The sequence below is a fragment of the Terrapene carolina genome, unplaced genomic scaffold (assembly GCF_002925995.2).
Source record: "Terrapene carolina triunguis isolate 2854851 unplaced genomic scaffold, T_m_triunguis-2.0 Scaffold235, whole genome shotgun sequence".
NCBI lineage: Eukaryota > Metazoa > Chordata > Testudines > Emydidae > Terrapene > Terrapene triunguis.
The window spans coordinates 2,499,310-2,511,343 of NW_020664586.1; the positions used below are offsets into that span (position 1 = coordinate 2,499,310).

The following is a 12,034-nucleotide window of genomic DNA, read 5'->3' on the forward strand; positions in this document are numbered from 1 at the left end:
AAAAAAAAAAAAAAAAAAAAAAAAAAAAAAAAAAAAAAAAAAAAAGGAGGAACCTCCCCACCTCCCCCCCACCCCACTGGTCATCCCCAGACCTCAGCCTCTCACAGCTTTCTACAGCAGCTGATCAATTCCAGAATCACTGCCTGAAGTGAGCTCAGCAGCCATAAAACTGACCGTGGTTCTGGTCACGTTTAGTCAGCTGCTGCTGCTGCTGAGAGAAGATGGGGGGTGGTTTTTTTTTTGCAGAACTGAAGAAGAGACTCTTCTCTCCCAACCACCACCCAGAGCAGTGGTTCTGAACCGTTTCCCTACCATGAGCCCATGTTACAAGAAAGAATTAGTCACCATAAAAAAGAGAGGGTGATCACAACCCCTTGGTTGTGCGGGGACCCCCTTGGCCTGGGACATCCCACAGCAGCAGCTGGTTTTGATCAAGGTTGTGCCTCTGCTGCTGTCCAACAGCAATACTGAAATCCACTAGACTCTGCTTGGGTTCCCTGCAGCTGAAATGACTAGCCAGCATAGCAACAGTGAAACTGACCAGATGCTCATCAATTCCACCTGCAGCAGAGCTCTCATTCATTGACCAGCCAGCCGGCAGGCATAAGTTTGTTACCTGCCACTAATTTTTCAAGCCTGGATGTGCCAGGATAAAATCGAGCAAACGCAGCCAACCTGTTCAGCTCCAGCGCGCTGTGCTGATTGACAGCATAGAGATGCCCAAAATAGCCAGATTCTGTAGCCCTTTAAAACTTAAGCATTTTATTGACTCATTAAAACAGCTCTTCTTGTACTCTAGTCTCCACCCCACCTTAATCTAGCAGAACAATCTGTTGCATTGGGCTCCCACACCACAGGGGATCACAAACACATTTCAGCAAGAGGCTCAGACACACGCAATGTAACTAAAGGATCTGGTTTTACATACATTTGAGTATTATTCTGAGTAGCAGCTTTTTGTATTGTAGTAACATTAGAAGCACCAACCAAAATCAGGGCCCCACTCTGCTAGTTATCACATAGCATGAGACTGTCAGCTCTTTGGGGCAGGGACTAGACAGAGCAGAAGAGAAGGATTATTTTGCCAATGGGGAATTGAGGCACAGAGTCTCAGTTATTTGCCCACTCAGGAAGTCTGTTGGTAGCGCTGGAAATTGAACTGAGATCTTCTGAGACCCGGTCAAATGCCTTAACCACAAGACCAACCTTCCTCTGTCTTTGCAAGAGAGTTTCTTCTCTTCAGGCCAGGCAGGAAATCTACCCTCTCTGTCTAATTCTCCTATGGAATGCTCACTTGAGTTATGCCCACTGGGGATTCGGCTGTTCTTTAGCTGGGCCATCCTCTTGGTCTGGATGCTCAGATATTAAGGAGATACAGCCCATCTGAACGGAATGATTATAAAAGCTCTCTGTGTGGTGTAAACTCCAGAGTTTGTAAGTCACTCCTCTGACAATCAGCTCCCTCTGCTTTTAGAGAATGCCTCTGTTTATTTTGATAGGGCCCTGTTCAGCCAATCACCGTTTTCCCTCCTGACTGGAATGGGTCTGTCAATTCTTATGCAACAGATTTTTACCAGGGTGGTTTCCTATCAGGAGGTTTTAGTTTGTGATGCTGTGCAGGGGTCTCTGGGCTGCCTCTCCCAACGCAAACCATTTTTGTGTATCCTCTTTGTGCGATACCTTTCAGCATTGCTCTTTTCTATTTATGTAATCACTGTCATATGCATTTTTGATGTCACTTTCCATGTTTAATTGCAAGTCACTGAAATATTCAAATGGCAATTTGCTCCAAGCTGCCAGAAGAGTAAAGTTTTGCTCAAATTAAGCAAGTTCTGGGTGCATCATGCCAGCCGGAGAGAGCATTGCGCCCAAAATTAGAGGGCCTGGCTACGAGAGGAGGTTTTAATCAAAAGGGTTTGTTTTTTAAATCCTCTACTCTGCCTCCCTAATCTTTTTGCGGAATTCATAAAGCATGTGGAGTCTGAATGCTATCCTGTAAGGCTGTGCAGAGGTGCTGCTAGCTTTACATGGATGGATTGCTGAAACTGAACAGTGTTATTAAAAAGAAAGACAAAAATAGCAAGCATATAAACAAAGAGTCCCTTCTCCTCAGACACTGCTAACCCCAACCAAAGCTAAACTGCGGCCCAGTCCCAGGAATACAGTGAGCCCATGGCACTCCCCCAAGTGTGAGCATGGGATGGGGGAAGAACTCAGCTGCTCAGAGCAGCTTTCCCAGGTGCTGTCCTACCACATGGAGCGAAAGCAATTCTCTGCTCTGTCCCGAGACACGCTAAGGGGGACTCATCGTAAAACCGAACAGGAAAGGTCTCTCGGGCATTCACAGGGAGCAACGGCCATAGCATTGCCCCCATACCTCCAAGGTAATGGACTAGGGACACAAGGACATTTTTCAGCACAAGTAATCACAGCATTCGAGCGAGTTCATGGCAGCGTGGGAAATACATGTCCCTTCGAAAGACCCAGCGTAGGACAGTTTTGCTGCGAGCAAATGGATGCAATGTAGGAACATACAAACTGCCTGGCTGGATCAGACCAGTGGGCCAGCTAGTCCAGTCTCCTGCCTCCAACAGGGAAGCAACTGGTGCTGGCTAGAGGCAAGCGTGGAACAGCCCTCTAACCAGCAGTTCTGCCAGGGCCAATGCACTGGGGAAGTTCCAGCCCAACCTCCAGGCAGTTTGGCGTTGGCTTTGGGAAAAGCTGAACAAGCCACCCTGCGAACTGAACAGGGGAACAGTGTGCTTAGCGGGAGGCTAGCAGAGAGAGTGCAGACACCAGCGACCACACTGAGTTCCCCAACAGAGCTAACAGGGTCAGCAGCCTTTGGCAGGCAGCCAGCTAGGCTATGACACAACAGGCACTGTAGGGTCTGGATGTGGTCGATGCTGCCATGCCAACTGATCACTAGCCCCATAGCGTGGGCTGCCCTGGCTGTTTAGATGAAAAACTCAAACACAAAGGGTGTTTTTAAAACAAGAGCCCTAAGAACATGGAAATCACATCACCCAACCGCAGTGCGGAGAAGCCTGCCATAACTATCCCCTGGAAGCGCTTTTTCGAGGTCTCGCTAATGGAAACTGATCCATGCTTTATAGATGCTTTACTTTTGTTGAATCACAGGCTTCGGCTTTGGACCACACTCCGCCCCCACCCAAGAGTTCATACAAAATGCGTCTCTCCCCAGCCCCAGGCTGCAGAACATGGCACCCTCCCGGCCCCTGGCTGCAGAATGCGGGACCCATGTGGCACCCCCCCCCGGCCCCTGGCTGCAGAACGCACACTCTACTCTGCAGTGGGATGAAATAGGGAGGCAATTGCTGAAATTCAGAAACAAAAGCAAAGGAGGGGAGGCATTGCTTACTTCATCTGCTTCACGATTGTGCTCTTCCCAGACTCTCCTGCACCTGTAGAGAAAGGAGAGAGAGAAAAGCCATGAGTTGCAGTACTTGACTGGATATTGCTGCATGGCAGCGGGATGCTGTGGTGTCATTGGGGTTACCGACAACGGAGGGTGTAACCCACCTGCTGCCACATTAGCATCCAGACAGGCCTCCCAGCAGCAGAGCCTCAGAGAGTCTGGCCCTCTGGGCTTACGAACACTTGTTTGGTCATCGGACACTTTAGCTCAGAGCAGCCCAGAGACATACAGACTCAGCTTGCTAAGGGATGTACTGTAGTAGACCCTGCTCTCCAGGGAGTCCTGGGATAAAGGGAAGGTGCCTTTTGGCACTACAGACTTTAGTGGGCTCAATCTCACTGTGCAGCATGCCCCAGCCCTTCATACGCCCTGGTGATCCCACACAGGTGGCTTTGGAAGCCTTGCACACTGGTAGAAACTGCTGGCTGGACTGCACCAGCATACACGTGGACATGAATAGGGGATATGAATACTGAGCAGTATGAGGCCTCTGGGCCAGCCTGATGGGGGAGCTGGGAACACGGGGCCCTCATCCCCACCCTGGAGCGATGTAAATTCAAAGCAACGAGCACCTAGGCCCTGCACTGTCAAAGTGACTGGAGACATTGTCTATCCAGCTGGAGACACCTTAGCGGGGCCCGATTTGCAGAGGCCACAGTGTGTCCAACGGCAGAGAAGTAGCCACAGCACACCCAGCTCTCTTATGCACCACTGGCTGACGAATGCTGACCCTCCCAAGGACTAAGTTACAAGGGGTGGGAGGATCCTTCCACCTTGAGAGAGGAGAGAGCGCTCTTTCAGGAGGCTGAGCTCCTAGAAAAGCTGTCTGCCCCTGGAAAACAGCCCCCTTCCACCGCTTGAAAGGCCCCTGCACACAAGACACCTTATAGGGACGTCCAAGAAGTCTTTCCCAGGCAGGCTGCAAGAACTGGTGTCCTGCCTGACACTTAATGAGGGCCAGGATGGTGTTGAACAGCGAGACTAAGTGGAGCGTCCCTGGCATGGTGCAAACTCTGAACCATAGGGGGGCGGGGGCATTCCAGGAAGCCGATCATGCCTCTCCCCTCCCTGTGTGGCTCCAGACATCACCGACCCCTGGACAGCAGAGTAACTGCTTCCAGCTGGCCTCTTTCAGGGACTACCACAATCATGGGGGAGGTAGAGTTGAGTGAGTGAGTGGGCTCTCTACCACGGCATACTATCCTAGCCAGACCGTATACATGCTCATTGCATGCCCCACTCTTTAAGCACAGCTATTACTAGCCGGGTGGGTCCAATTCCCTGCTCTGCCAAAGGCTTCCAGTGACCACAGGCAAGTCACACTCCGAGCTTCAATTTCCCATCTGTCAAATGGTGATCCTGCTGCCGTACCTCATGGAGGCAAGGAGGGGGCTATGAGGTGGAACTCACTAACATTTTTGAAGTGCTCAGATACTGTAGCGTGACGAGGGCCTGCAAGTACACGGATAGACCTGATCAATGCAGACAGGGGCATTCTCCCTTACAACCACGTTCTAACCAGCATGACAGGTGGTACTGGCCAGAGAAGCCATGCTAGGATGATGCAGGCCCCCTGCTACATCTCAGAACAGGGGGCAGTGCCTGGATCTGCCCCCAAGGACACGGCTGGATCTGATGAGTGTCACAGTGCTCAGTTTCCTTACCCATTGCTCTCAGATTCGTTCCTATAGCTGGCTCTCCTCCCGCCTGCAAACACTGGTTCATCTGCATTGTCTAGCACCTGTTCGCTTGAGAGGAAAGCCGCACAGTTTACCTTTCCTCTCTCTGGAGGGGAAGGCTAGGTTGCATGGCTTTCAGCAGCCTGGGGAGATCTGGTGCCAGCTTGGCCTAGAGCCATGCTGCCTGGGGGCCAGCCAACTGAGAGAAGGAAGCAAAGCTGCAGTGGCAGGCGTGAGCTGCAGCACTATGTAACAGGGATAGGAAGTGAAACATTACAAAACTTTTAGGACATAAGTGCCCCATAATGAATTCAGAGTCATTCTCGCCTATGATTTAAGGCCTCCTGCTGGCCAGAGTGCCAGCGCCATGCCAGCATCCCCACTCTTCTTTCCACTTGCTGCCACTTCAGATCCTGTCATCTCCAAGCTCTTGGGGCTGGGGTGGAGTGTGCTGCCTTTGCTCAGAGCGGAGCAGCCATCACTCCCAGCAGGGAGTCATGTTCCCTGTCACCCTACGGAGGTTTCTACACACTGCCCTCCAGCGCCCGCAAGGTATTGATTCAACACCAGTATCCCCCGACGGTGAGCACCCCCTGTCCTGCACCCAGACTGCAACTGCACTGGCCGGGACAGGGCCTGAGCAGCAGCCACGGCACAGTGAGCGTGACAAACCCACCTGCTGTCTGTCACTGAGGTTGGGCAGTGATCGCTCACCTCGCCCTGACCTCCAGTGGGCCCACTAGCCAAGGATTTCAGAGCCAGGGCTCAGGGCCCCAAGGCCTCGGCTCCTTTGCCCACCCAGCCATGACCATTGGGCAGCTCTATAGGCTAGAGCTGGTCTTTCCACCCCAGCTCTCACCAGTGAAAACCCTCCCTGGATTGGAGGGAGGAGGGGAGACCACTACCCGCTAGGTTGGGGGTGAGGAAGAGCTGCTGCTTCTGGGGGCCTCCCTCCCTATTCCAGCAGGACGTGGCAGACCAACGGCACATCAGCACCTCCTGGCGCAGAGGAGGAGGCATTATAAACAGCAGCTGCTTTTCACCCCGTGGTGAAAGCCAGAAAGTCGTGACTGCTGATGCTCTCCTCCCACCTGCTGGGGGTCACTGACAGCAGCAGTTGGGATGGAGGGTGTGGAAAGGTCAGTCCAGCAGACAGGTCTGCCGCACGGCCAGGAGGGGGCAAGAGCCCTTACCTTGGCTGCTCCCTCGCAGCATGGTCCGGCCCAAGGCCCAGATGGGAACCACTCAAGGCTCCTCAGGGAGGAGCAGCAGGGTGTGCACGCATGTCACACAGACAATTGTCTGGGGGCAGTTCTCTGGTCTGTTACACAGCAGGTTGGACAAGGTGATTGCAGTGGTCCCTTGGAATCTAGGAATTTCCCCTCAGCAACAAGAGGCAGAGTGCACTCAGATTGCTGCCTCCAGATCCCGCCTAGCTGAGGTAGGCAGAGCTCCTGCCTAAGGGTATGTCTACACCCAGCCGCTAGTTCGGCGGCTGGGAATCGAAGTTCTGGGTTCGACTTATCGCGTCTTGTCTGGACGCGATAAGTCGAACCAGGAAGTGATCGCCGTCGACTGCGGTACTCCAGCTATACGAGAGGAGTACCGCGGCGTCGACGGGGGAGCCTGCCTGCCGCGTGTGGACCGAGGTAAGTTCGAACTAAGGTACTTCGAACTTCAGCTAAGTTATTCACGTAGCTGAAGTTGCGTACCTTAGTTCGAATTGGGGGGTAAGTGTAGACCAAGCCTAAGACAGAGAAGCTAATCAGGCAGAATTTGTAATAAGGAAATGCACTTTAGAGGGTTACTGTATATGGCAGTATATGAAACATCTGCTGCCATATACAGCGCAAGCCATTAACCCTTCAGCTAATGAGGTCTGCCCCCAGGAGCTAGTGTCTCCAAATGACATAGCTGCTCCAAAGCCTCTCCAGGTCCCTCCAGTCCCCTACTTCACGCCTGGAAACCATTCAGCTGGCCTCAGTAGGACTGACTGGTTCAGAATGGGACTGTGGCATCTGGCAGGCTGTTGGCTGAAGAAGCTCTCAGATCAGCATGGGTCCAGCTTGTCTCTGGCTTTAGTGTATTGCCCTGCATGGAGCAGGTGGTCTGGAAATGGGATCTGAGTGTGAACCAAGCTTTCCAGTCAGAAATGCTGAAAGACACCCAAGTCCCAGCAGCCCAGCTCAGCTTTGGTCTGAAGGAGAGAGTCACGGGGCTTGCTCAGTGATTTACAACCAGCAGCAAACCCTGTCACCCCAGGCCTGAATGGATCACAACTGGGTTGTGCAGACAGCTCACTGTTAGCAGCGCCTGCCCGGCTCAGAGCAGAGCTCAGCTATGCTGTCAACAGCATCTGCAGGGAATTGTAGGGAGGGAGGGAGAACACCTTAACACTCAGCCGTGAAAATGTGCCTAGGGCTGAAACTTGGCACATGAGGTCTCAACCCAAGCACAGCCTTCTGGGGAGCACCAAAAAACTCATCTGCTCAGCCATTTTAAAGGTCACGAAAATACAGAAGACACGGAGCACTCAGAGCTTGTATGCTCCATGGTGTCCTGGAATGCAGAGAACCCCCTGGGACTGCACTAGGGTGACCAGACAGCAAATGTGAAAAACTGGGACGGGGGTGGGGGGTAATAGGAGCCTATATAAGAAAAAGACCCAAAAAATCGGGACTGTCCCTATAAAATCAGGACATCTGGTCACCCTAGACTGCACTGATTTGGGGTGGCTTGGTTACAGTCACAGCGAGTTCGTGCTCCCACCAGCAGGGACCTCACTGCAGCCAGGTACAAAAACACTAACGCAATCAGAGGCTTCCGTTTGAAAGAGGAAGTTTGGCAGGCCTAGAAAATGGACCCATCCAGTTGGTAAGAGACAAGGAAGCTTGTTCACACATGCAGTAAATATCCTCCAAAAGCATGAGCTCAGGCCCCGATCCTGCAGTCAGCTGCACATGCAGACGCCCACTGATCAGCCGTCTAACTGCAGAGATCAGGTTCAGGGCTTTGATCTGTGAAGCTGGAGATTCATAACTAACTGGCTCAGATCATATTACCACAACCACCAGGATCCCCCTCCTTTTACAGCAACAACCCACTGCCACATACTGTTTTACCAACCTTCTTCCATTTGAAACGGTCCTCAATTTAACATCCCACCAGGCTGATTTGTTTGATTTTATACCCAAACCCTGAAGTTCTCTCTGATTACTACTGTTATGTCTCACCAACCCCTTGAGAGGGTTGTGTACATGAATGAAAAAAGGAACATACAAAAAATGATGCATCACAAAACAGGCTCAGCTCCTTCATTTGATCAACAGGAGCAGAGTTTTATTTAGGGCAAGCCTGCACAACATGCGGCCAGCGTGGGCTCGCTGTGCGGCCCGCGGGGGGTCAGTAGGTGAGCTCACTGTGCGGCCCACGGGGGGTGAGTAGGAAAGCGGCGGGTGAGGGAGGGGGGCTGAGGAGGTGAGCCGGGGGGGGGGGGGGGGGGGGGGGGCGGGTGAGCGGGCGGCAGGGGGGCTGAGGAGGCGAGCGCCGAGTCGGTGGCTGATCTGTTCTACTGATCTGGTCTGGCTCCCATCCCCTCTCCAAGGGTTGCAGCTGTCTGAGGTGCCTGCTTTCCACGCCTTCCTCATTCACACCTCATTCATTCAACAGGGCAATTGATTACAAAGTGGGGGGAAGATCTTATTCTACTTCTAGCAAAAAAGACATTTTTCTTTTACCTTAATTATACTACCTTAGGGCCCCACTATAACATATTACCAAGGTTCAATACCAGTGTTTCGGTGGGGCGGTGCTGGGGAAGGAGGGTGTGTTTCCATGGGGCGGGCAGCGCTGCGGGAGGTGTTTCAGTGGCGCTGGGGGGGTTGTTTCCGTGGGGCTGGAGGGGGGGTGTTTCGGGGGGGGCTGGGCGGCGCTGGGGGGTTTTGGCCCTCAGCTGTTTTCTTTTGAGTAATATGGCCCTCGCTGCTTTACAAGTTGTGCAGGCCTGATTTAGGGGCTTTGTTTTCAAAAGCATCCTGGAGCACGCTTAACAATCGTAGCGAAGGCTTAGCAGTCCAGTCGCTCACCTCCGAGATGACCATCTGGGGCTGGGGGCAGATTTCAAGGTAATAGCAAGTTGCTACTGTATGTGGATTAGGGAGAGTTTATTCAAACCCCTCTTAAACTCACCATTTCCCAGATGCTCATCGCAAGAGAATTTATTAAGTCTCCCTAGGATGACCAGACAGCAAGTGTGAAAAATCGGGACAGGGGTGGGGGGGGGTAATAGAAGCCTATATAAGAAAAAGACCCAAAAATCGGGACTGTCCCTATACAAAGATTGGGACATCTGGTCACCTTAAGTCTCCCCCACCTCCCAGATTCTATGGGGGCAGTGACTGCTTTACTTTATGACTGTGCACTGTAGAGTGCAAGGACAACATCAATACTGAGGTTCGCCCCCTCCAACAACACTGCCATTGTTGTTCCCCCTCCCCAGCCCCTAAAGGGACAAGAGAAACACCCAGAGTCATGGCTGTGTGCAGAGCATTGCATCAGACTAATACACTACATGTATAGAGATGGTCACCACCCCATTCTAATCCATAACTAAGGATAGTAATTAGCAGGCAGCAATTGGCTCTTCATGCTCCCTCGGGGAACCAGGGGCAGGTTTGTTATGCAGTGCGGAAGAGGTATGCAATTTGGGCCTATTTAAGTTTTTGAAGCCCCAGGCAGCTCTCACCACACAGACAATGCAGTCTGCTGCATCCCAATGGGACATAGGTTGCCCAGAGGGCAAACCCTTTACCTCTGGATGCCCAATGTTCTCTTTTAAAGACTGGCACGAGCCACTCCTGCAAACATGTGCCCGGCACAAGTACAGGTGTTCATACAGAGGATCCCTCTCCCCCTCAGAGATCTCTGGTAATCCCAACAGCCAGATGGCTATGGGGACGTGAGCTCGGGAGCAATAGCTTGTCAGCACCGAGACGGACTCTGGAAGGTCCCCAATGTGTCTAGCCACCAACCTGACAAATATACCCAATGCACATACTGTACCAGCTACCTAAGGCCTTTTCCCTGCAAATAACCAAGAAGCCCCGCCTCTAGCCGCGCCCTGCCTCAGAGTACAAGCTAAGAGGTGGAAGTCAAAGAAATTCAATATCCTAAATACAGCAATGCAAGGGCCCTGGATCAGAGAGTTCCAGGGCTCCTTCCTCCCGCCCCTGCCAGCCAAAAGCTGAAAGAGAGAGAGCTCTCAGCCAGCCAACAGCTTTGCAAAAGTAAGTTAAAGGGAGAGCCACCATGCACAAACAGGAAAACATCCAGAGCCTCCAAGCTCTCCCTGTGATGAGCCTCTACGAGCAAGGCTGGCGCCTGTCAGAAGATATTTTAACAAGCCGATGAGACTGTGCAGACACTCTCCAGGCCAGCGCGTCGACTCGGCAGAGCGAGCCAGCTGGCTTGCTGGTGCCAGTGCTGAGCTACAGCTGCACCATCCCTTTCACAGACAGCAATTGTCTCTAATCACGGCTAGGTACCTAGTGGGGACATCTGCTGAAGGACAAGGGTCTGCATATGCTCTTCTAGGTATTATGCTGTCAGTGTCTGGGCTTAGGGAACATAGCATGGAGAGCAGCCAACTAATAAGGAGGTTGGCCTCTAAAATGGAGGCGCGCTCTCGCTTGGGACTTGGATTTCCCTTGAAAGGCCTGACTGGCGTCTCGGCTCTTCAAAGGAGCTGCTAAGCTCAGCGAGTGGAAGTTGGGAAGCGTTTCCTGTCTCCACTCCTACTTTATTACCCTAGTAGGGAAATAAAACCAAATCTGATCACCTTATTCTCCTGCTCTGTGGTGCAAGGAGTCATGTGTTTCAGGAACATGCAGCTCGGAGACAGTTCCGCCCCAGGACACAATCAGGTTCATGCTGAGCAGGCCAGACTGGGGTCCAGCCCAGGGTGTCAGACTTCCCCAGGCACTGCAGGGGGTTAGCATGCACACCATTGTGTAAGGGCTTGCCATTCCTCAGAGCAGGTTCTTCATGCTAACCCTCTGCCTTTTAACCAAGGTCAGGCCCTGTCACCTAGGATCCTAGTGCTGGGAGGGGACTAACCACTGTATCTCAAAGCAGCAGGGAGGAAGCAGACGCTCAGCTGGAGAGGAGCTAAGTCACCTGGCTGCCTCCTGAAGACTGCTCCCTAGCATCGGACAGCACTGTGCCCTGTCTGGAAGGCTTGGCAGAGACTCAGGAACTTAAGGAACTTAACCCCATAAAGAGCAGATCGCTCAGTCTGTGGCCCAAGCGGCCATTTTTCAACCTGTACTACAAGCACTATAATATCCCCACACTCTTCTCTAGCATGTCTCATCAGTAGATCTCAAAGCACTTTACAAGAGAGGTCAGTAGCATTATCCCCAATTTACAGAGGGGGAAACTGAGGCACAGAGAGTAGCAGCAGGCCAGTGGCAGAAACTGAGTCCCAATCCAGTTCTCTATCTACTAGGCCACACTGCCTCCCACTAGTCAGAAGCACTCACAAGACAACCCTCTACCAAGATTAGATACTAGGCAACAAGTCTAGTGGTTGGAACCTGACACAACAGGTCATGAGACCTGTGTTCTATGCTCAATTCAGCAAGAGACACACTGGGATTTTGGGCAAGTCACTTCCCATATTAATAGATGGGGAAACTGAGGCACAGAGCAGGGGAGAATCCCACCCATCTCCAAACACTCTCCAAATAACCTACACAAAATAAGTGCTGTATAGTATTACAATTAACCTGATTCTGTCTACCACAGCTCACTACCCCTCCAGGCAGCACTAGACAACTGCAGCTGCGGTAGCGTCAGGCTGAAAAAAATTGTGCTCACAGGTAAGCAAACATAAGAATGGCCACACTGGGTCAGACCA

General features: G+C 52.1%; 1 protein-coding gene across 2 annotated transcripts in view; it reads right to left on the minus strand.

The window, feature by feature from the left end:
* GNAI2 (G protein subunit alpha i2) overlaps positions 1–12,034 on the minus strand; it is a 189,918-nt gene that overhangs the window by 69,919 nt on the left and 107,965 nt on the right. The window contains exons 2-3 of one of the 2 annotated variants that reach the window (XM_024193623.3): positions 4,132–4,135; positions 3,383–3,425 (exon numbers count right to left, since the gene is read on the minus strand). In XM_024193623.3, coding sequence (XP_024049391.1) covers positions 3,383–3,387 — 5 coding nt within the window. In that variant the 5' untranslated portion in view covers positions 3,388–3,425; positions 4,132–4,135. The remainder of the gene's footprint in view (positions 1–3,382; positions 3,426–4,131; positions 4,136–12,034) is intronic. The other variant, XM_024193622.3, reaches the window with a different exon arrangement.